Consider the following 26,322-nt stretch of genomic DNA (forward strand, 5'->3'; position numbering starts at 1 on the left):
AGCCTGTCCTGGAACTCCCTTTGTAGACCAGGCTGGCCTCGAACTCACAGAGATCCTCCTGCCTCTGCCTCCCGAGTGCTGGGATTACAGGCGTGAGCCACCACTGCCCGGCTTTGAATTTCTAATTTTAACTTTGGTTATCTAATTATATGATTTAAATATGTCTTACTTGCACATGAAGGATATTTATGTGATACACGTAGGTAGGTAGATGAGGCTGCTCTTCATTTTAACTCAGAGTGGGGGAAGATGGACTGAGCTGCTGGATTTCAGTCCCCTCGCTGAGGGTGATGGAAGGGTTCACGTTACCGGCACCCCACCTTGCTATTTCACATATGCTTCCATTACTTATCTTTTCTGTTTTGAAATTTTTAAATAGTCATTGGTCTGAAAAGACACCTTTTCAAATGTATTGGTAATAATATACAATATGGATGGATTTTACTGAAAATTTCACTTTTTAAAGCTAGTATGGGATGATTAATTTATAGTTAATAATTACTCATACATTTAAGTTCTCTTTTCATCAGTTGTGGCTGACAGAAACCTAGTGTTGACTGAATCTACCAGATGTCCTTCTCACATTGGCTGTTGCATTGTGATGGGAAATCCCACTTTGTTGGTGTTTCATGCAAGAATAAACCAGTATCTATACTGAATACTTATTACCTGAACAGTGGTTTCATGCTTCCTTGTTCATCTGACTTCAGAGAGCTTCCTATAGCATGAGAGTGAGGGGAGGAAGCAGCAGGTTTTATACAACCCTCCACACCAATTCCTCAGATTCTCTCAGAACCATGCTTACCCGCATCCTTTGTCTGTGAGGACGGAAGACATTTCTGCTCCTGCTTAAGCTCTAGGCCATTGTCTTGACCAGGACCCCACTCTTCCTGCCTTGTTAGTGACCGTGGGTCTCTTCTCTCTTGGATTTTCATTAGGTCATTGGTTCCTGTAAGCACACACAGGTACATACTGTTATCTAAGAAAAGGGCGTCTAGCAGAATCTCCTTTCTCTGCTCTCAGCATGTACAGCCTTGCTTCGTTCCTTCTCTTGGACACAGACCTCTTGCCCAGTGTGTAGCCCAGGTTCTGTCTGCCTCTTTTCTCTGCCCTGCTGTTATTATGGCTGTGCACCTTTAAAAGGTGCTCGTTCTGCAGCCGTCGCTTCTCTATGACTGTCAGCACTTGTCAGTTTTTGTTTTCTTTATTCATCTCCAAGGGAATGCCACTTCCCGTGATGCCCAAGATGGGAGTTGTGCTGTCCTCTACCTGGCTATTCTTTCTCTTTTGGTTGCTGCCACTTCTCCTCTTGCCAACCCAGCCCCGTTTCTTTAGAATGTCTCCCTGCTACATTATATTCTTGGTATGTTAAATTTTGCTTACTTTTTAGAAAGGATACCCAAATTCAAGATGTCATGTATTTTGTTTCTCCAGGCTAGGATGTTTCCTGTTGCCCAAATCATCCATTAGTGATGATTAGATTCCTTTAATCTAATAAAGGTTCATATGGAGGACCTCTTTCCTAGTTAGTGGTACTATTGCTATGTAACACCATCACCAAAGCAAGTTGGGGAGGAAAGGGTTTATTTGGCCTATACCTCCACATCATAGTCCATCACTGAAAGAAGTCAGGGAGGGACCTGAAGGCAGGAGCTGATGTAGAGGCCATGGCAGGATGCTGTTTACTGATTCATTCCCCTTGGTTTGCTTAGCCTACTTTCATAAAACCTAGGACTACCCCTCAGGGGTGCCACCATCCACAATGGACTGGGCCCTCCCACATCAATCACTAATTATGAAAATTCTTACAGACTTGCTTGCACCCTGACTTTTCGAATGCATTTTCTTAATTCAGAGTCATAACACACGCATGCATGCACGTGAACGCACACACATACACTCACTTTCTCTTCTTTTTCTTTTTTTGAGACAGGGTCTCTCTGTCCTGGAACTCACTGTGTAGACCAGGCTGGCCTTGAACTCATAGATCTCCACCTGCCTCTGCTTCTTAAGTGCTGGGATTAAAAAGTGTACACTACCATACCCTGTCTATATATGCTTTTGTTTAGTGCCTCTCTTTTCTGTAAATGTAGGGATCCAGTTTAACTTTGCTATGGTATCTCCATAGGTGAAAAAGTTAAAAAAAAACACACACATTTTCAAAAGGGATACTAATTTTTATTTAATAATTTCTATTAATTTGTTTTCAAAAGACATTCCTTCCTTAGCAGCATTTCTTGAATTTACCAAGTGAAGGATTCTTTAAGTTCAATTGAATTGTCAAACCCTAGACAGTCTTTACATTCTGCCCGTGAGTCAGGAGTCAATGGGTTTAGTTCTGAATGAAATAGGTGGAACTTAGTTAGATGGGCCACAGAAGTATTTATTATTGGGAAATATTCCAAGTTAAGTTCTCTGGAGCCAAGAAAGCTCCAATCTTACTTAGCCAGCTGTTTGAGGAGGCTAAGAACGTCTCATGCTTTGGCCACAGTTTCCTTGCACATAAACATCATTCTGTAATGTGAGTGAATCAAGCTTGGAGAAAGCTGTCATTAGAGAGCTGCAGAGATGGCTCAGCACTTAAGAGCACTGGCTGCGCTTCACGTGGTAGCTCACAACTGTCTGTAATTCCAGTTTCAGGGAAGTCATTGCTCTCTTCTGACCTCCTTGGGCACCAGGCACATTTGATGTACACATCCACACATCCAGGCAAAACACTTATATACATAAAATAAAAATAGATGTATATATTTAAAAAAAACCAAATCTGTACTCAAGAAAAATACAAAGATTGTATATTCTATTTTTTTCTGGAGTAAATAGTGTCTGAACTCTGGTTTTCTAGATGCATAATAATAAAGAAACTGTATATTTAAGTCATCTTTGAATTCCCCAGAATCAAAGAGATTTTATTAATTGATGGGAATTAGGAAGTATTGTTTTTATCCTGTGATTTTTTTGTTTAGTATAATCCACACTAGTATTTTTTATTTTAATTTTTTGCTTTTTATTAAGGGCTAGAAAGTGTGAAATATCAAATTAAAGGATTTTTCTTTATTTTTAAAAATCACAGTTTAAAAGCATTTGTGCTCATGTGGAAACAGTAATTTTGACTATCTGCAGGATTACTGATTTAACAAGCATTTGTGTACTTATGCTGTAACTATGTGAGGATGAAGTGCCACATTTTTCTTGTCAGCAGCGGTGCTTCTGGGTGGGGAGGGTGTGGAGTCTCCCGGACGCTGACTGGTGGGACGGGCACAGGGTCCCTGTCCTAGCTTCGCAGCTCCCTTGTCCCTTAAGAGCAGCATAAAATCGGGCCTGACAGATCAGATGAGGATCTGGAGTAATCCTCAGGGAAGAGAATTCAGGCTTTGTTTGAAGTGACAAAATCGGATTATTTTTCTCAGGTCTTTTCTTCCTTTGCGGTACTCTGAAAGGATGCTACAAACATGTAGTTGAAATATAACAACATAAGCAGTAACTAAGTTAATCCATTTCAGAATGTGGGTGCACATGAGTCTAATGCAGTTTTGCATGCTACTGAAGGATGAGGTTTATTTAATGAAAATAAATAGGATATTTTCCACTAGATGTTTAATCCAATAAACCTTTCATATAGTCATTTGTTTTCCTTCTGTGAAAATGTAGTGTCTAGAAAAAAATGAATGAATGAGCAAGGGGTGCGTGAAAAGCGAGTCAGCCAAAGCATATTTAGCTAACTGCAGCCAGCAGTAAAACCATACTGTGGGGCTGTGCAACTGGTAACCATCCAGAGGCCTAAGAAACTGCTCATATTCTGAAATAGCAACTGACTCTAAAGTTGCGGTTGATGGAAAGGGATAGATCTGCCTCAAAGCACATCCTATGCTATGTGACTAGCCTGCCTCTGTGTGATTTGTTTTTATTACCACTAATTTACTGTCATACTTTCTTCCTGAAGATTTTTCTGTGTACTTTTGTCTTATGATCTCTCCGTTTTGGTAAAAGTGCTACACAAACCTAAACAATTTGGGATGTAATTATCTATAGGATCTGTAAGATAATTCTTTCTGAAGATTTTCACTTGATCTTTTATGTTTTTCACATTAATTTCCAAAATGTAAACATTTGTTTTATATGAATGAAGACAAAGAGTCTAATGTTGCTCTTCATAAATTTCTAATGATTCGTTTTATGTAAGATGTTCTGCATTGCTTATTTGTGTTGATTTATGTGGAAAGCTTTAATTTCTTAATTATTATTTAATTAAAAAAATTTTTTTTGTGGAAAGCATGCTTTGTTTTCAAGTGAAAAACAATCTTATTTGAACTACATGTGAAGTACTAGAGTAGTCAGCTCATGTTTAAAGTGCTGCTAGACGTCTTTTTGAATTTGGAATTAATGTTTAAGAAATTTTGCACCCTGATTTTTAGTTTTAAAAATGCACCATAAGATGGTGGCAGTTGTGCAATTGAGCTGTAGTTGCCCACTGGATACACGGAACCAAGTCTCTGGCCCCTGAGGCCCCTTTTACTTGGGGTAGAATTGAGACTGACAGCACTTGGTGTGTTAGCTCTATCATGGGTTTCGGCAGCCCTTTTCCAGAGATGCTATTAATCCATTCTTAATTACCCTTTAAAAACTCATTTGAAATATTCAGCTTTCTTTTAGGCAGAATTACGTACATGACCTAAATACTTACTAGTACTAATCAAAGCCAGCAACACCATCCTTTACCACATTTAGAAAGGAGTCTGGGAGATGTGAAAGTAATCAGGTGTATGAGTGTTTCTAAAGCTGTTGATACTGCAGCTAGAAATCCACACACAGAAATCACATTTATTTCCTGAAATAGATTGCAAAATCAAACTTATTTTTAAAAGGCTGTCTTAAATCTACCTAGTAGCTTACCTACTACTCAGAATTAGAGTTTAAATATGAGCATTTAAAACTGAATAAAGCAAAACTAATTATTGACATTGTATATTCTTCATGGGAATTTAGAATGGAATGTTTTGGTCTTGTCTCTGAGACTGTGTTTGGTTATTATTACTACTTACTACTTTTATATTTTATTTTCAAGCCATAACTTGTGTTTTTATAAAGTATTTTAATTGAAAATGTATTATATTACATTAGACCCCAAGGCATGCAAATAGATTGTTAAAAGAAATGATTTTTAGTAGCATGAATTTAAGTTATGAATTTTATTTCACTCTGTTGCTAAGATTATTTAAACCTAAATGTCAAAATATTTAATCTTATATGATATAGAGAAATTAACCTTAAAATTGTGTTAAAATATGAAAATTGATCATTTTAAGGATGTTGGCATCTTCCTGCGCTTTTCTTTACTGACGTGTGTCGATTGTTTGCAGGTCCTGCGATACTGTGGAAATTCCCAGAGGACTTTGGAGACCAGGTTGGGAACAGAATTTAAAAACTTTTTAAATTGAAACAGTCTATTGTTACTATGAACTGCTGATACTGTATATGAATAGCTGCAATTATTTTTCTTGATAAAATTTGAGAAAGACAAAGTGTGGAGAATATACAGAGGAGTTGTTAGTGACCTTGCAGGTGAGTTGAGAAGTTCTTACAGTGAGAATCATAGCAGCTGGGTGTCTATGGTCTCAACATAGTTCTACATTTTCATCTAGGGGATGTATATTTGGGTACAATAAAAGCTCCCAGTCATAAAAACTTAACACTATTAATTTTTGGTTGGATATACGCATTATTTCTGTACACTTAGAAAAGAAGTGTAATGATATAAGCCAGTTTTTGTCACAATGATTTTGGAATCACTTACATTTAGAAATTGAATTAGGAATATTTCCTTATTTCTGAATAATTTTTATCACTTTATCTTCTTAGAAAGCTAAAATGTCAGAAGAAAACTACAGGACGAATTTCTTGGTTGGCATTTTTTAGTCTTCTGTAGTTCTTTAATACTTACTATGACCAAAACCTAACTACTTTGATGTGAGTGCATAGAAAAATATTTTAAAATTTATGTTATGGGAATATCATTTTGAGATTGAATTATAGTTTGCACTAATTTGTTTTGGTGAAATTCCCCAGATACCTAATAAATAAGTTCCATTCTTTTGCCTAAAAAGAAGGGAGATAATAACAGTTGTATCACTGTTAAAGTAATCTCACCAGCTCATACTTTTAGTTCTCAGGTATGATTCCCACAATTCGCAAAAAGTCAATCTCACAAAAGTGTATCATTACAAGTATTCATTCAGAAATAGTATGCATGATTTTGAATATTGTGAAAGGGTAATTTTTGAGATTGGAATGTCAACCTGAAAGATGGGAAATTGGGAGTCAACTTGAACGAACCAATTAAATGGGCATGTTAGGTACTGATCATGTCTGTTGCCCTTGACCATGACTTCAAAGAAAAAGGGTATTTATCCTTAAGTTGCTTTTAGCCTTTAGTGAATGATGGATTTATAAATACCGTAAATATTCCTATAAGTCCTTTCAGTGAAGGGGTGACTTTGACATAAGCAGCTAAGTGTGTTTATATTCTCCAGTGATTCTGGACTCTTTCTACCGGTCTGAAATGCTTGTTTCTTTATCTCCTCAGTGTCTTTTGTCCACTGCCCTACAAGCATCCTCATGTCCCCTTTCAAGTGTTATTACATTATTTTTATTTCTCCTTTTAAAACTTTTCATTAGAATCCTTGGGATCCTAGGGAAGCCTAACTCTGGGATCACATATGAAGATACATACTTGCCTGTCCACCTGAGCAGACTTTAGTGTGATCACCTGTTGCTGGTCCTCTTGGTTAATAAAATGCTGTTTGTGCATCTGTCAGTGTTCCTGCACTTGGTCTAAAGCAGGAGCAGTTCACTGTGTACGTGGTGGTGATGCCCATAAACCCCAGGGATCCAGTGCACTTTAGTCCTCACAGTCTTTGGCTTTGTCTTTTCGAGTACAGTCTCCCTGTGTGGCCTGACTGGCCTGGAGCAGATCGCTTCTCCTCTGCCTCCAGAGTGCTGGGACTAAAGGCTTGTGCCACCAACAGAGCATCATCACAGTCTTTTAAGATTTTTAATAGCATTTAGTGATTGTACGAAATGATAGATTTCATTATGACATTTCATAATATGTATAGTACACTTTGATCATCTTCAGTTCCCTGCTTCATCCTGCTCCCCTCTCCCACTTTCCCTAACTGTACCTCCAAATCCTCCTACTGCTTTCATATATTATTTCTGTTTTCTTTAATTACTATTTTTAATATATACACATATAAATATGACAGTATCAACCTACCAAATCAGTTTAGTATTGCTTATATGCATGTTCTTAGTGCTGACCACTTGGGACTGGATAACATATCAGGGGCTCATCCCTGGGGAAGATGGATTCTCTCTCTTCGCAGTCATTCATTGCCTATAGCTCTTAATCTAGTAGTGGGGCTTTATAAGACTTCCCTCTTCCTCATTGGCATGTTGACTTTATTGTTATGGACCAGGTTTTATTTAGGCTACTACATTGCTGAGATTTCACCTTAATCTTAAACCCCAACATGAAAATGAATTCTTATGAGGCTTTCTTGAGCTTCTACAGCAACCTGTGTGTAATTTCATAGCTTATTTTTTGTATCTCAAAAGCCATCCTCCTTCCTCTTTGCCACCTCTCTCCCTCTCATTTTTTTTTCCGTTTAGTTTCCACATCACTGTGGCTGTCACATAATAAAGTGTGGATAGATGTTTATTTAGTTGAGTGAGTGACATATTAAATAAAGAAAGTTGAGTAAACTCATGATAAGTTATCTTGACCACAGTGGGAAAAACAGGCAATTAATGTTCTAGGAAGTCTAGTCCGAGAGCTCCGTGTAAAGCTCGGTTTAGAAAGAGCTCAAGGGCTATGCCAAATATAATGGGGTTTCATTAAAGTATGAATGAAAGATGTGGCTTTGATGAGGAGTTTGCAGCTTGAAGTTTAGAGCGCTTGCCACTGACTCCTGATGAGTTCCTGACCAGGGTTCCTCCTCCTCCCTTTAGTTTCCATAGATAAAAGTACTGAGAAGGCTGCTGGAAAAGGCCAGATGCCTCAGTTACTGCAGCCGCGTTAGCAACGTACCGTTCAGTAGCAGATCGTGTAGGAAGTATGTGGAAAGTTTAAATTGTAATCTTAAGTGTGTCATCGGAAAGACATTTTCACGTGTGCATCTCAGCTGTGTCCTTTTGGGGCTTTCTTTTGTAGAGGCTGCCAGCTAGCTGCCTGCAGTCAGACTCGGCACTTCACACTGTCTTTTATGTTCAACCAAGTGTAGCTGTCTCACTGTGCGGTTTAGAAGGAATGCCTCTTGAACATGTGACCACTTAAAGTTTTATATATTCATTCATTTTTCTCTCCCTGACTGACTTAAAAAGAAATTTGGATAAAGCAAAGATTTTCATGATTTAACACTGAGCAGTATTGATATATGGGTATTTTGTAATTTTATTTAGTATGTCACTTATGAAGATCTAAGTTATTTGGCAATAACTTATTGATTTTAGTATAACAAAATAATTATGAGCAGTTATGGACTATTCAGAAATTAATTTTTAAAATATTTTTTGCTTGGTACAGTCACAAGCTGACTTTTAATGTGAAAGTCAGTTTTATTTCACTGCTCTTGTGAGGATGTGTGTGTATACACATGTATGTGTTTGTACAGGCCTATTCCTATGACAACATGATTAATTTTTAAGAATATCAGATTTTTTTTAAAGAGAATAGGTTAATATAAAAATTATAATTATATTTGGATGCTTACTTTGTTTCATATTTCAAACATTTTATAGCTATCTTAGTAACATTAGAATGCCAGTTCTTGTCAATGTGCTTTTGGGTGGTAGGACTATACAGGACTATGTTCTTCATATGTATTGAGAAGAGAATCAGATTGTCAACTATTATTATGAAGACGTGATTTAGTTCCTTTGCAGGTACAGTGTTGGAAAATTTAATATAAAACATGACTACACTCTTAAGTTACTGTAAATGTGTTTTATATTTTTGAATTGTTGAACTTAAATTTTTCATTGCCAACAGTAGGGAGCTAATTTGGAAAAACTGATATTTTCTAAATTTTGTATTATGGAATAGGTCTTTTCTGGCAGTGGAACTAACATGCTCTCACAAGTTTGTAGTGAAAAGTATTTAAGAAACATTTGGCATTGTATTTGAATATTAAAATGCATTTAACATCAACTTTGTATTTGAAACCCTATTAAAAATGACATAACTGTTCTGCTGAAGGATGAAAATTTTTACTTTAGTGAGCTTCTAGAGGTAGGGTAGTTATATTTATTTTATATTAATGAAATTGCTCTAACTCTACAAATGATAGGCAGACACGACTCTACTCTGGCAGCCTGTAGAAGTAAAGTCATATGTGATGCAGTCAAAATAAATACAAGTTTTTTACAGAAGCTTTTTTATTGGCAAAAGTAAAGTTCTACAGCATGTTTGAGGGAAGCAGAATGGGCAAATGACATTTCCATAGTGACGTCATATAGGTTCTCCCAAACAGACTGAACAGTGTGGAGTCTTAGGTAAAGAGTTTGTTGCTCTGGCAGGTCAGAACTCAACATGTAAGTTCGTTTTTACTTAAAAAAAAAAAAAAAAGAAGTTGAAGTTAGTTGAGTATGAAACAAAAGATGGAGAGAGTAAGATATCTAGATGTTACTTTATGGAAATAATGCCTGTTAAAATTGTTATAAAGCCTTGGGTTCACCAGGACAAGGCTATGTTGAATCAGCCTTGCTCATATCTGCATGCTGTTTTAAAAATGAGTCTTAAACAATTTAAGCAGAATGGGGCCTGGGATGAACAGAATGAGTACTTACTGATTGTACCCTTCTGTATTTAGGGACTGTTCGCTCCTTTCTCAACATATCCTTAGCAGACAGGCTTTTAAAAAGAAGTATTGTTGGTTCCTTCTTAGTGTTTAAAGTTCTTGCCTGAAATAGTTCTGCAAACAAGTGGTGTGAAGACACTTCACGACTAAAAAATTTAAGTTTCAAACTACTCTATAGCAGCTAAAAATGCTGAGCTTGGTCAGCATATGGTACTAGCTAGCCTCATACCCACCCCCTCTTTTGTTGTCTTGTTATTGTTGTAGGGCTTAATGACAGTTGTAAGCCATAGTTGGGGATGTGGGGGTTAGTCCACCCTGGGGAGAAGAGGAGGAAACTGCAGTGTGGATTATGGAAATATGGATTGATCTAAAAAGAAACCTCTTTTTAAAGAAAGGGGCTCCCTCAAAGGAAAGCTCAGAGAAACCAATGAAAAGATGATGGAATATGATGTAAAAATGATCACTTGAAATCTTTCTTTCATTCCCAGCTGCTGTATTTTGGAGAAAAGAAATGCATTTGTATATTAAGAGAGAACTAAAAGAGCCAGATGAATAGCAATATTTATTAGGTATATTTTCATGTTGATTCAGATAAGTTATGTGCATTTTAATAGACTTTACATATGCTAGACACTTTAAGTCTTGAGAAGTATAATGTTGGATGTTCAGTATAAATACTTTAAGGAGAACACTAATTCTGGCCCTTTTTATATAGACCTATTTGCAAAAATCAGCTTCCTGGTTCTTACATATTTTCTTTAACAAATTGTACTACGGAATATTTTATTTAAAATATAAATTATTCAGTTTTCTTTAAACAGCTATCCAAATATTATACAATTTTATGTTTGTTCCATTGTGTTTTTTACATAGTGATTATAACTTATTTTGATTTGTACTGATTGATAATATATACTTTTATCTTAAAACTGTTTGCCTAGAATAAGAGACCAATGGAGTGTAGCAGTCATTTTCACAAAACATAGACACAGGGATTCGTGCAGCTTTAGTTAGTTTTTAGTACACTTGTGTACAAAGAAAATCAAACGTGTGCAGTTTGAAACTCAATATTAGTGAAGAGTTAGCATTCAGGTGTATAAAGGAGACTCTGGGAAGAAGACCACAGCTTTAAGGCTATATGTTTCCAGTTTGACTGTGCTAGGTTTTCTAGTGTATGTATCCTTCAAGTACTAGGAGGATCTAACTGTGCTTCAGGCAAGGTGGTGACACAGAATTCACCAGTGCAAGAGAGTCTGGGAGGTGAGGTTTAACGACAAGGATATCTGCTTCTACAGACCCCTACTATTTCTGTGATTCCATAATGAGAAAGTTAGTTTGATAACCTTATGTGCTTTTTCTAACTGTTTTGTTCTGTAGGAGATGGGTAATATATATCTAACTTCCTTCCTCTTTTATATTTTAAGAGACTCCTCCTGCTGGCTATTTAGGACCATTTAATGGTTTGCATTTTAAATTGCAAAAAATTTAGAAAGCTTCTTTGGAGTTAATTCAGTAGCAAAACACTTTGACTAGATTTATTATTCAGCTAGGGAATAAGCCCCACGTTTTGAGATTTGGGGCATGGAGAAGTAACACGAATGTAAAGCACAAGCCTTGCTCTGAAGAACTGTGGAAAGTTGGTGTGAAGTGTATAAACATGGTGTTGAGGACAGATACACAGGTGATTGAGCCAGACGATATAGAACTTCATGCCAATGCTTCCTGCTCTTGGTATATAAGAAGTAAATAATGAGAAAGGGCATTTAATCAGGTGTTTCCACTTGCTCATCTGTGCACTAGGATAGTAACTGAAGGCTAGGAACTTGCTTGAGACGTGGTGGCTTTCTTGTATTTGTTCAAACTGCACTAAGGGAAAGCCAAATAGATAAGGTGAAGGGTGTATCTGCAATCTTCTCTAGTGTCTCTGTTGTGTAGGAAGAAGTAATTTACACCTGTTGTGTGCCATGCGCACAATTATAAGAGGTCTCTGGAACTTAGCTCACGCAGGTGGACATTATCCCGAGTCTGCTGAGCACCATTCCACTTTCTGCTTTGGTGAATTTTGCTGTTTCAGATACTTCATTTATTTTTCTGCAAGATTTTATTTCACTTAGCATGATTGTCCTCAGACAGCACAATCTTAGAGTAAGAAACATAATATTCAGTCAGGTAAAGACCCAGTCAGTACTAGAGACTAAGAAGAGTATAGATGGACACTCGGAAGGACCACACTGGGGTAGTGCCAACATTCATCATCTGACCCATGAAGATGGAACCAGCCTATGTGTGGCAATCCCCAGGGGACTTTTCTGAGGTCAGGGCCAGCCAGCATTCACTAACTTATTTCTGAAGGATCACCAAAGAACACTGAAGGATTACCAGTATCTGTGACACAGCCTCACAAAGGAATGCCCAGGTGTGTGACAGACACCTGTAACCTCAGAAAGGAATTCCTGAAGACGAGAGACAGGAATTGGCATGCAAGCTGGGCTGTATTAGTACTTTATGCCCTTATCCAGCCCTCTCTTCACTTTTATCTTTTATTTAATACCCAGTTAAACAGATGATGTGGGAGTGTCATATATCAATCTGTTGATTTCATTGGTTAAGGAATAAAGAAACTGCCTAGGCCCCTTGATAGGCCAACCCTTAGGTGGGTGGAGTAAACAGAAGAGAAGGCTGGGAGAAAGAAGCTGAGTCAGTGAGTCGCCATGGTTCCCGCACTCCAGGCAGATGCAGGTTAAGATCTTTCCTGGTAAGCCAGCTCGTGGGCTACAAAGGTTAATAGAAATGGCTTAGATTAATATGTAAGAGCTAGCCAATAAGAGGCTGGAACTATTGGGGCCAGGCAGTGTTTAAAAGAATACAGTTTCCGTGTAATTATTTCGGGGCATAAGCTAAGCTAGCCATGTGGGCGGCCGGGTGCCGGGGACGCAGCCCTACCGCTCTTATTACAACAAACAGAGTCTCATGTATGTGTATGATGACAATGAGATACTGTATGTAATCCCCTCTCCTCCCTCCAGCTTCCTTCATATCTCCTGTAGCCTGTAGCATGCCCAAACCTCTAACCTCATGTTTTTTTTTTTGTTTGTTTGTTTGATTGTTCTTTTTTGGCTAGCTCACTAAGACGAGTTGAGCTGCCCATATGCGAATGCATGAGGCCATCCACCAGAGTGTGGAAAACCTACTGGTCAGTGGTCACATCCTCAGGGGAAAAAAAGTGATTCTCTTTTCCCCCAAGCTGTCTATTGCTAATAGCTTCTCAGTAAAAGGTGGGGTCTGGGGTGACCACAGCTGCTGTGAATTCAAGAGAGTGACAGTTGTGTCATGTCCAGAAGACAGCACTTCATAGCATTTTTTTCCCTCTGGCTCTTATGTTCTTTCTGCCTCTTTTCCCACAATGTTTTCTGAACTTTGGTGTGTGTGTGTGTGTGTGTGTGTGTGTGTGTGTGTGTGTGTGTGTACAGCTCGCTGTCCCATTTAGCATTGAGCACTCATGCTCAGTTCTTAAGCTCAGAACTTTGATCATTAACTTCTGCCCACTGCAAAAAGTAACTCTTTAGAAAAGGATGAGAACAGCCCTAGACTGTGAATATAAATACTTATTTATATTATAGTACCAACCATGAAATTCCCTTCTGTGGAGCAAGCCTCATTTCCAATCAGAAAACATTTAGTTACCCTATAACAGTGGTACAGTATTGTATCAGCGAGCGCGTGATATTTGACAGGTCAGTATTGTACCATGTTGAGTCCAGTACTTGCTAAGACCTGTGGTGTTTTCTCTCCTCCAGCAGGGTCCATAGCTCTTTCCTGCACTATGAAAGCAGGAAACAGAGAAGTCTCCTGGTGTGCTGGAGCTTGAATTCTCTATGTCCTACAGCCAAAGTGTGTGGTGTCTATAACTGCAGGACCTTTCTATGCAGTTATGGTGGGTAACCAAAGGCATTGGCCATAAACGGTGTTGTTCTGGAGGTTTCTGGGGACTCCCTGGTCAAAAACTACTAGGACTAACTGGATGTTAACATGTATAAGAGTGAAAATAGATCCATATCTATCACTGCACAAAACTCAAGTCCAAATGGATTAAAGACCTCAACATGTAGCCAGCCAAACTGAACCTCATAGAAGAGAAAGTGGGAAATACACTTAAACGCATTGGCACAGGAGACCACTTCCTAAATGTTACCCCAGTAGCAGAGACACTTAGAGAAACGATTAATAAATGGGATCTCCTGAAACTGAGAAGCTTCTGTAAAGCAAAGGACACAGTCAACAAGACAAACATAAGCCTATAGAATGGGAAAAGATCTTCACTAACCCCACGTCAGACAGAGGTCTGATCTCCAAAATAAACAAAGAACTCAAGAAATTGGTCATCAAAAGAACACATAATCCAATAAAAAAAAATGGAGCACAGACCAAAACAGAGAACTCTCAACAGAGGAATCTAAAATGGCTGAAAGACATTTAAAGAAATGCTCAACATCCTTAGTCATCAGAGAAATATAAATCAAAACAACTCTGAGATTCCATCTTACACCTGTAAGAATGGCCAAGATCAAAAACAGTGATGACAACTTATCCTGGAGAGGATGTGGGGGTAAAGGGAACACTCCTCTATAGCTGGTGGGAGTGCAAGCTGGTACAGCCCCTTTGGATATCATTATGGCAATTTCTCAGAAAATTAGGAAACAACCTTCCTCAAGACCCAGTAATACCACTTTTGGGTATATATCCAAAGGATGCTCAATTGTGCCACAAGGACATGTGCTCAACTATGTTCATAGCAGCATTGTTTGTCATAGCCAGAACCTGGAAACAATCTAAAAGCCCCTCTACCGAAGAATAGATAAGGAAAATGTGGTACATTTTCACAATGGAGTCCTATACAGCAGAAAAAAACATCTTGGAATTTGCAGGCAAATGGATGGATCTAGAAAACATCACATTGAGTGAGGTAACCCAGACCCAGAAAGTCAAATATCATATATACTTATTCAAAGTGGTTTTTAAACAAAAAAACAAAGAAAACCAGCCTACAAATCACAAGCCCAGAAAACTTAGACAACAATGCAGACCCTAAGATAGACTTACGTAGATTTAACCTACATGGGAAGTAGAAAGTAGAAAAAGATAAGATCTCCTGAGTAAATTGGGAGCATGGGGACCTTGTGAGGGAGGATTGAAAGGGGGAGGGGAGAGGCAGGGGGGTAGCAGAGAAAAATGTAGAGCTCAATAAATATCAATAAAAAAAGAAAAAAATTCCAGTGTGCTATTTTTATGAGCATGAGTTAAACACTTTTAAAGGGTCCTTAATTTCAGTATGCCAGCTGGCATCTGCTGCTATCTTTTAATTATGTTGAAAAGTTTAGGATGTCGGTGTTTTGGAAACTCTTTCTGAGTAAGAAAACAAAGGCAAGTGAAGTATTTTGCCTCCAGCAGTGATTCTAGCCCCCCTCATGCGGAGACCCTTTAATACAGTCCCTTGTGTTGTGGGGACACCCCCTCCAACTATAACATTATTTTCCTTGCAACTTCATAACTGTAACTCAGCTACTGTTATGAATCGTAATGTAAATATCATATATACTTATTCAAAGTGGTTTTTAAACAAAAAACAAAGAAAACCAGCCTACAAATCACAAGCCCAGAGAACTTAGATAACAATGAGGACCCTAAGAGGACATAAATAGATCTAATCTATGTGGGAAGTAGAAAAAAATTAAGATCTCCTGAATAAATTGGGAGCATGGGGACCATGGGAGAGGATTGAAGGGGAGGAGAGAGGCAGGGAAGGAAGCAGAGAAAGGTGTATTGCTGAATAAAAATCCAAAAAAAGGAAAAGAACTGCTAGGGAAGTCTCCTATGGCTGGTCCTGTGATTTTATCTAGTAACCTGTGTCTCCTGGAGCACCATTGTTCACCCATGCAAGATCATTCCCTTTGAACCCTCTTTGTCTAAAGTTTGCAACTAACTTATTTTCAAAAGGCTTTTGTTATACATCCTTAGTTTTGGTTGACACACTTATTGTCTTTTCCTCTTGTCCGTTCCTAATTAATGCGGAAACTCCCCTCTTTTATTTCACGTGCACTGTACCATCTCTCCAATTATTTTTAGATTGGATTTCTTTTCCAACTAGTCCTTTCACTCTACCTTTAGGTAAAACTGCCGCGTGTTCGACATTGCTCGTCAGTACCTCTCCCCTTCACTTTCCTTCTGCATTTTCTCTCCTCCAAATATTGTTGAGACTTGGCCATAGGTAGTTTCTGAGATCAGATGAAAGAGATCAACGCTAGACCTTTGTACCTTTTTTTGTCAACAACACAATACTAATTACTAGTCTGATTTTTTTCCTTTTTGCTTCCCACTCACTAATATTATTGTATGCTTCATTATGATCAGTGTTCCTTTATTTCATAAATGACGAGCACTTAAGTTTGCTTATTTTTTGGTTATGACTGTGTTTCCATAATGATCTACCCATTGATAGTGGCTGTTTTTGAAGACAGTATTCTCTGACGTTCTACCATAGTGTAGCAGAACAGAATAATACCTCAGCCCTACTACAACCTTGATTCTCTTGAACATTGCCAACATCTCTGTTAAATAAAAGTGATTAAAACCAATTTATCCTGTGTCATAATCCCATGGGAGCACATCTCAGTGAGAATAACACAGGAAGTGTGAAAACTCCAGGCAGTCCAGATCCTCCAAAGCTTACTAATCACACAGTAATGGCCTCCAATGAGAATGCCAGATGAAATCTCAGGCAAATCATTCAGAAGAAATCAAAGAGTGCATGAAGTATGGGCCAACACACACACACACACACACACACACACACACACACACACACACACACACACACACACACCTCAGAGAATCAGAGAAGACACTAAAAATGATTTCTGTGTGACAACAAAGAAAACAACAACAGAAGTCACTACAGGATATGAAAATTAGAATTCAGTAAATCAATAGAAATATGGAAGAAAAACCAAACTGAAAAACTGGAAATGAAAAGTTCAGTAAGTCAGTGGAAAACTTCAACAGTAGAATAGATCAGGGTGAGCACAGAATATTAAAACTTGAAGACCAAGTAGAGGAATTACAGCATTCAGATAACAAGAAAACATAATAAAGTATGAACTGATCACATTTGACATGTTGTCACTTATGGAAATAACAAATCTAAGAGTTGTGAGCTTAGAAAAAAATTCTAATGCTAAATAGAGAGAAAATATTTTGAGTAAAATTATAGCAGAATGTTTCCCAAATTAGGTACGAGAGGCATTTAAAATCAACAAATAGAGGACACTGGATAAACAAACTCGCATATTGTATCAAGTTAAAATACTAAATGCATAGAACAAAGAAAGTATATTGATAGCTTCAAGTAAAACCAACTCACATAACAGACCCAACACAGCTCTTAAATATATAGCCCAGGCCCACCTACCTGCTCAGGCATGGCACTGCCAACAGTGTCCTGGTTCTTCCCATATCAGTCATTGAGGGAGAAAACCACTACTACAGGCCAGGCTCACACAGCTCTTTCTCAGTTCCTTTTTCCAGATGGCCCTAGTTTGTGTCAAGTTGACAGAATCTTACCAGCAGTCTCTCTAAATACATTCCACATAGCTCTCTCCTCGCTGGCTGCATCTGCTTCATGGACCTTCTCAAGTCTTCTAATGATAAAAATTTATTTTGAAGTTTTGATAGTGAAGTTAATTTGAATTAACCATCTAAACAATAGTAATATAAAAACATTCAGTGTGTCTTCTGATTTGAGGAGGGGTAAATATGAGTTTAATATTTCTAATTAAAATAGCCAAACAGAAAAAAAAAAGTGAAAACCAAGAGGAAAAATATCATACTGGGCTCAGTTATCCTGCTTATTATATTTTTCTCAAGTTTTAAATAGAATCTGTATGTTGAAAACACTTCTTAAAAAGATGCTGAGGCTCTCTGTAATTTCCTATAGCCTCTTCGGTAATAAGGTATATCCCTGACTGAGTCCCCAGGTCGTGTGTGCCTGTCTGCCCTCGGAGGATGGAGGATGGAGTGTGTCCTACAGTTTCTCTTGCCGTCTCGGAGATGCCCTGCCACATCTCAGTGCACATTGTGGGGCTTGAGCTCAGTTCTGCTACCCAAACTGTTGCGGCTGAGTAGTGCTTGATTTTTTTAAAATTTTGGTAGAATTTATTGCTCCCTTTTATAAAGCACAGATAGATCAAATGCCTACATTTTATTATTTCTTATTTGCCCTAGATTATATTCAAATATTACCTTTAGAAAACTGCCATTTTTGAAAAGTTTGAATTAAAATTGCTAGGTAGAACTTTGTTGTAAAGATGATTCTGGAAGTTTTTTTTTTTAATAAAATACAATTATGATATTTGAGAACTATTCTCATTTAATACTGTGTTTACATGTACATTAAAACTTTAGTGTGAATTTATTATTTGTATACTATTATTGTGGAGAACATTTAGTTCACTAAAATCTTAATAATTACTTGTGTTAAGATTTTATTTGAAAGCAAATGAGTCTGGATTTTGGTTGTTCTTAGCTTGTCTGTGGTGAGCCTCATAGATAACTGTCTACCTTGCATGATTAATTCGGAAGGGGGCTGTGGCTCTGGGCCTAACTCGATACCACGTGGTGGGCTTATGGAAAAGTGAGAGTTGAGATGCTTTCTTCACTGGGTACTGGCTACTGCTGCTGTGTCCTTGTGTAATGTGCTGAATGCTCATGGCTCCTTCCATGACTGCATGGAAAGGACAAAAGTCAGCATGCTTAGAGTAGACCAGGAAAGACAATGCTGATTCCTGGAGGGAGATGCTGAGTTAATAGTCCCTCACTGAATCTACATCATCTCTGCTTTGGGGATCCAGCTGTTCTTTATTATCTTGCAATCTGCTGTTGAACTCTGCTCTAGGCTCACTTATAACACTGTTTATTGGAGGAGCAGTGATTATCCACAGGAAAGCTTCAAGATTGGGTGTGCTGACTGTCAGAGGAGACCAAACTATTCCATCCTGCATCTCTTCCAGTTGAGGCTATTTCTGCTCCTGCTGGATAAAGTCTAAAGTCTCAGGAGTGGAGGCTTGGAGGTTTACTGAAAGAGGCACTTTGTCAAATGCAGCTATGGAAAGCAAGATAATTATGAAATTTAATTAATGATCTTGGTGAATGATTGATTATATATGAGAGTCTCAGGGGAAGGATATAAATGATTGTCATATTTTTGGGTTTTGTGTCTTTGGAGAGGATGGTGTCACTGTAACTTCCGTTGTAAACATCCTAAGTGTGAGGTGTTGTTCTGTTCCGAAAGTGATGTGGGAAAGTAAGTGTGTGTGTGTGTGTGTGTGTGTGTGTGTGTGTGTGTATGTGTTTATAGAGAGAGAAGGGGGAGGGAGGGTGAGAGAGAGAGAGAGAGGGAGAGAGAATGAACTGTGGACTTCATAAAACTGCCTAAGCTGTAAGAAGTTAGAATACATAAAGTTGAAGTCATGGTGTATATATTAGATTTTCTATGCAGAACAGGAAAGAGGGAAGTGTGGAGCTTCAGCAAGCTCTTGCATTTGCTCAGGAGGAAGTGCTGGCAGAGTGGAAGGAGAAATAGGTTGCAGAAGTGATGTGTTTCATCTTACAGTCTTTCTAAGACCATTGTCATTGTGGATTTTAGATTTTTTAAAAGTAGATTGTTTCTTGCTGGGCAGTGGTGGTGCACACCTTTACTTCCAGTAGTCAGGAGGCAGAGGCAAGCAGATCTCTGTGAGTTCGAGGCTAGCCTGGTCTACAAGAGTTAGTTCCAGGACAGACTTCAAAGCTGCAGAGAAACTCTGTCTCAAAAAACAAAACAACAATGACAATAAGTAGATTGTTTCTTAAGGGCCTGTTTCATCTTAGATGCTGCATGGCAGCTTCCTGGGCTGAGCAGACTGTCCATCCGATACTAGCATTTACTCTTCTCTCTCACAAAGATGGCTTCTTTGCAAGCCTGTAGGTCAGTTCTTAACTCATGAGTCACGACCCCTTTGGGTCAAATGAGCGTTTCACGGGGTTGCATATCAGATATTGTGCATATCAGACATTTACATTACAATTCATAACAGCAGCAAAATTAGTTATGAAGTAGCAACAAAAATAATTTTATGGTTTGTAATCACCACAACATGAGGAGCTATATTAAAGAGTCGTAGCATTAGAAAAGGTTGAGAATCACTGCTATAGGTGAGCTACATTCTGTGGGACAAACACCCAAGAAAGATGTTTCCATGAGTTATTTCCAGTCATTAATATGATAATTAGATGTCTTATTTTGGAACATGTATAAAATGTATGTTATTGCCCATTGGTACTTTGTTCTGGAAAATTTTATATTCTAGTTCATTCTGTTTGTTATTTTGATTTTATCTTTGACATATGTTAGCAATTATGATGCTTTTGTGTGAGAATAACCTATTTTAATTAGAAATATTCTGAAACTCAAATTTTCTTGGTTAAGAAAGTTTCTGTAGAAATAGCCAAATTGTGGTGAGTAGAGTGGCAAATCTAACTAACCTGTGAATACATGTCTAGAAGGAGCTGTGTGTGAGAGAGAATGCGAATATACAACCTCACACTTAGTTCTAATATACATAGACATATTTTCATTTATCACTATTATAAAGTGACTCAGAGAGTAAGAGCTATCTGAATGCTTTTCCCTCTCTTCACCCTCCTCTGTTTAAAGTCACCTTAGTTTATATTGCACCTACAATTAATGAAGACACTAAGTCCTAGGAGCTCGGAGGACTTCAGCTATTGGTCTTTGTGCCCCCTGCTTTCACTGCCAGGGGAAAATAGGCAGCAGCATAGCCACTCTGTCACTGACATAAGCTGAGAGGAGCTTTTTCCCCTATACTGTTTATACACTCGTCTATAGACCTGCTGGCTGGTTGAATATTAAAGAGTGAAGAGGTTTAAAGACTTGTCCCCTGAGGGATGCTGCTGCCAGTTGGGAAGCGAGCTGAGGCTGTTTTGCAGAAGTGTGTTGCATGCATGTTGCTTATGGAAAAGAGGGGGTGTTTGTGAAAGATTAAGCAACGAAGTGAGAGGCTTCCTCCTTAATTTGAGCATTAAAATTTATGTGAAATATACAGCTAATTTACATATACTTAGAGGTAGACAACGACTTTGAATGTTTTTTATTGTTTATGGTTTATGTGGGTAATTTTGCAAGAGTTTATCATACGACTCTTTATAGGTGTAGTACATACGGTAAATGACTTCCTGTTATATGACACAAGATAACAATTAAGTAATAGTCAAATGAAAACAACTGTCCTTATTGGTAGTAAGCTGTTTTCAGTCATTTATTTCATGTCTTATGACTTCTTTAGTTTTATTTAGCAAAATATTATAAAGAGTAAGATAACTTTCTCTATACACGGGCCTGTGCTAAAACTTTTTTAATGCTACATTGATAACAAGCTTGCATACTTGCCCTAAGGCTAGGATGCTTTTTTCCCCCTTAATATAGAGCTTTTCTTTATGCGTCTGTGGGTTAGTTCTCTTGAAGCTTTCTTAGGTATTGCTATTGGATTTCTACAGTATTTTATTTTAAACTGATAATTGCTGTATATATATATATATATATATATACACACACTTAAAATAAGAAATTCACTTAAAAATACTTAGTGTATTTCTATAGAAGGTTTATGTTGTTGGATCTGACAGATTCTACTGGTATAATGTAATTGTGGAAGTGACTGCTTTGTTAAGATACTTTCTCCTTTGTTTCTTAACAGGCATTGTTTTTAGTTTCTGCTCCTTTATGAGATCACTTAACTTTAATTTTTATGATGTCTGTAATTATAGATGGAATTTTAGATTCAAAATTAAATTTTAATGTGTTGTTCAGATACATCGAAGAAATTTTTTTCTTATTTTTCCTACTATCTAAGAATTGTTTGCATTTTGTTGTAATTTAATAAATATTATCTCTAGATTTTTAATGAGATTGTGTCTATTTTCATAAAACATTCATTTTTAATATTTAATATTTTACTATTTAACAATATTATAATAGATACTTATGTTAAGATACACATTTAAGAGGACTATTTGGGATAAATATAGTAGAAAGTGTTTAAACATGCAAATGTATATTTTAGAATCTATACAAAGTTTTTAATTAAGAAAACATTTGAGTTTGGGACATGCAGAGTTGTTATACTTCTCAGTAATTCATTACGCTGCCAACTCCATTTCCTTTTTTCTGCCTGCATTTTAATTGAAACAACGTTTATATTTTTGAGCCAGAATCTGTGAAAAGTCCCTGTGGCTAGCCTGTGGTACAAGTAGCAGCAGACACAGCTTGCCCATATGGTGCAGTGCTTCTTGTGAGATCCATATGGCCTTGTTGAAGGGGATCCCAGCGGGGATGCCAAGGGTGTTAATACCCTTCAGGCCAGGCCTTTCCCTCCTGGGGCTTCCGGGCATTGTCAGTGCAATCTGCCAAAGCACACACTTAATTCCTTTTTAATAATCAATTATTGCAGTCTGAGAACCTGTGCCTTTGTCTTAAAAATACTTCATCCACTCCTTGAAAATGTCTCAAAAAGTTTTAACTGCATTTAAAAAACATTCTAAAGCATTCTCTTTTTGAATTTGCATTTGTAGGAAGTACTGCAGAGCGTGCCCAAGTTCTGTTTTCCCTTTGACGTGGAAAGGTACAGTATAAGTTCATAATTAAGATGACTTTTTGCTTTTATTGCACACATGGTAAGAAAATGACACATACCTTCATTGGTTTCTGTTTACACACTGAAGAGGAGAGGTTCAGAATTAGATAGTTAGATATTGTCTTTTAGATTAGTCTTTTCCTTCCTCTGCCATGGCCAGTGAGGAGGTCTTAAAGCAATGTTGACCACAGATTATATTTCTTTTTTTTTTTTTTTGTTCTTCAGGTATAGATTATAAGAACTAGCAGAAAAAAAATGTCATTGTTCAGGGCCTTCAGATAGTCTTTTAAAACTAGATGTCTGTACCCTGCTTTCATTGCGAGTTCACCTTAATTGGAAAAGCTTCTGTGTGATGTTGTGAACTCAGCTGTCTCCCAAGAACAGCAACATAGAACAGGGTGTTACTGCGGCAGCTGTAGGAAACTTCCCCAGTAACTTTGACAATTTCATTGTGTTTCTATTTCACTGCAAATACTAAGTGAACTTTTTGTTTGTAGTTGGAATTTAGTATAATAACTAGATAAGATATCTCTGGACATAGTGACATTTATTGTATTTCATGTGATTTATCACTATTAATAGTTTTATTTGAGTGTAATATATAAAATTTTTAAAAGAAAATTTATTTTAGGGAGACATTTTGCCAAGGATTAGTGGGAATGAGATTGAAATTTTAGTGTATAGATTGTAAAGTGATCTAATAGTATATGCTAGTTACTACTAATAAATATTGCTAATGAAAAAATATTTTCTTACCTTTTTTCTGGAGTATTAGTTCTTCTGTCTTACGTCAAAATTATAGTATTAAATCAATAATAAGAACAAAATAAAGGAAGAAAAACTACAAGAGGGTATCTTGAACACTAGAACATATGTTAATCACTAGAGGATTTATTTGAAGTTTATGAAATTCCCTGTCCATTTAGATTTGTACTGGTTTAGTAGCTGGCATTTTGTGACAAATAATTTGCAGTTTTAGAATACTAGCAGTAACTTTTCAGCTTTTAAAAATCCATATGTCTATTTTAAAACCAAATTTATATGTCTTCAGCATTTTATTTTGAGACACAGAACTTTGAATTCTATTCTGGTCTTATGAGCCAGTATCTGGAAGTGTGTTGATGCATTTTAAGCAGAGATAAACATTTGTCTAGTGACTTATGTCATCTCTTACGCAGAAGTGGTACATGCTATTGAGTTCTAACCTATTTATTTCAAAATCAGGTAAAACTCAGATAGACTTCTTTAGTAAGAAGTGTATTCTTTTGAGTTGGTGTTTGATTCTGTAGCGTATTGATAGTTCTAAAAGATAATACTAAGAAAAATACCAGTCGTGCTTGTTGAGATGGTACTACATTGGGTAAGAAGAAACAGAAGAAACAATTCAACATGATGGTGGTCACCATCAGACGATGAAGCAACATGATTTGCTTTCCAAGCATTTACAATTTGGGAAAAGAATACCTTAGATGAGAGAGATGCTAGAGATGAGTGTGGAGACTAAATTTATTGATTTTTCTGCAGAGCAAGTAACCATGGCTCCAACTTCATGATGTATTTTATGGATAACTTACTCTTCTGAAAATGTAAGATGAGCCTTCACTTCCGAGTGAGGCATTTGATTTGTTTATCTGCTCCAACCATGAGCCATTAGAACTTACTGTGATGCTGGACTCATGACTCATGAGTTGATTGAATTGAGTATAGATTCATGCACCTTTAGTTATCCTCATGCCAGATTCTAGAACCCAGTATTGGGAGGGTGAAGCCAATGTAAATACTAGTCAAGCTTTTTTATCTTCAAGAAAATCAGTACAGATTTAATGCTATGATGTTGTTTTATCTTAGGGCATCTCAGAATCAAGTTGGACAGCACTTTACCTTCGTACTGACAGACATTGAAAGTAAGCAGAGATTTGGGTTCTGCAGACTCACATCAGGAGGCAGAATTTGTTTATGTATTCTTAGGTGAGTAATTATAATCAAAACTTGACTATAAAATAAAGTATCTTGCTTTTTTTGTGTTATCATCCTTAGGATTTCAAAAAATTCAAACAAAGTAACTTTTTATAATTTTAAAAAGTTTAAAAGATGTTGTTAACCTTATGTGCTTTAGGGACTTTTTTTATAAAATTTTTATTCCTATTTTTTGAGAAATGGAGATATCTGCTAATTGCAGCTCCTACCTGTCCCAGTGGAAACAAGAAGCTGGAAATAAATAGGGCTTTAGTTATGTTATGATCTTGCTAGATTTCATAGTCCCATCCTGCAAAGGACTGTGATTTGTTCGTAGTTGAAAAAGAAGTGTTTAAACTCAGAGTTTCTATAAGATGTCTTGGTGAACAAAGAATCTGGATATAGCCTATAAAAAAAGTAGAATTCTTTACTCATATATACATACATATGTACATATATTATAGAAATTGTCAATTCTAGACTCAATAGAAATGATTATAGAAAAATAGTATTCCATTTTCAGATGAACATATAAAAGAAGCCTTTTATATTATTACTTTTCTATTGCTGTGGTTTATCTTGTGCTTATGGTTTTGGAGCGATTTTTGAGCTCATCATCCTCATGGCAGGAAACATGGCCGCAGGTATGATGGCAGAAACAGCTGAAAGTTCACATTTCAAACCATAACCAGGAAATAAGAGAGCCAACTCAGTATGGTGTCAGCAGTTTTAACTATGAAAGCTGGTGGGTTAGTGAAATACTTTCTCCAGCAAGGCCATCCCTTCTAAAACTACTAAGACAGGCACCTACTGGAGATGAAGTGTTCAAACGCCTGAACCATGGGGGACATGTCATTCAAACCAGAGCACCTTGGTATAAAGTGTGTGGCTTCTCCTACTGAGCTGTATTTGTCAGTCACTGAGAGACATGTAGTACATGTCTGTATTAGCAGTACTCGAAGCAGGAGCAGGATGGTTGCAAATTTGAGGTTACTCTCTGCTATATAGTGAGTTCTATTGTTTAATAAAACAAATGTTGGAGCTGAATAACTTTTTCTTTATTCAAATCAAAATGGATAACTATTTTAGAATATATGTCCTTTTCACTGAGAGATCACTTTTTTATTCTTGGTAATAATATTACTTAAAACTTATGTTTTTCCCAAAAGAATCTTATGTTTCAAAGTATAGGTTGATTCCCCCTTCCCCACAAGCCGTGTATGACATGGAACTCCTTATGTAGGATAGGCTGGCTTCAAACTCACAATGAGCCTGCTTCTGCCTCCTGAGTGTTGGAATTGAAGACATGCAATGCCACAACTTGTCCATATGTTGAAAGTTTTAGCTGAAGAAGATTGTTTAGATAGTGGAATGGATTTGGAGGTTTAGAGTTTTAATAGAGTCTCTTTTATCCTAGTTTCAAAGCTAAAGTTTAAAGGGGCGCATATTTTTTGTGTACTCTAACAAGGTTAGATTTTTCCCTGTGAAAAACTAAGACAATATGTATTTTCTAATTGTTTTCTACGAATTTTTGAAAATTTTCACTAAAAATCAAAATTTACAGAGAGGTCCATAGTACAGTGAGCTGCTGTGTGTGCATCCCCAGGGTCATCAGTTACATCCTCTCTCTCCTCATGCCTTCTCTTATTATTTTTAATGACCCATTTGAGAATAAGTTATAGACATCATTGTTTAGATTTGAATCTGTATCCTTCAAATTTATTTCATGATACTATTTGTAATTAAAGAGTTTGAAATGTGCCTTG

The 26,322-nt window shown here is 37.1% G+C and overlaps 1 protein-coding gene across 2 annotated transcripts in view; it reads left to right on the forward strand.

Annotated features, from left to right (window-relative positions):
* The window catches only part of Dennd1b (DENN domain containing 1B), a 211,429-nt gene that overhangs the window by 51,075 nt on the left and 134,032 nt on the right, over positions 1-26,322 (forward strand). For both annotated transcript variants that reach the window (XM_005348448.1, XM_005348449.3), the window contains exons 3-5: positions 5,361-5,404; positions 22,539-22,588; positions 24,449-24,568. In XM_005348448.1, coding sequence (XP_005348505.1) covers positions 5,361-5,404; positions 22,539-22,588; positions 24,449-24,568 — 214 coding nt within the window. The remainder of the gene's footprint in view (positions 1-5,360; positions 5,405-22,538; positions 22,589-24,448; positions 24,569-26,322) is intronic.

Source organism: Microtus ochrogaster, chromosome 6 (assembly GCF_000317375.1).
Source record: "Microtus ochrogaster isolate Prairie Vole_2 chromosome 6, MicOch1.0, whole genome shotgun sequence".
NCBI lineage: Eukaryota > Metazoa > Chordata > Mammalia > Rodentia > Cricetidae > Microtus > Microtus ochrogaster.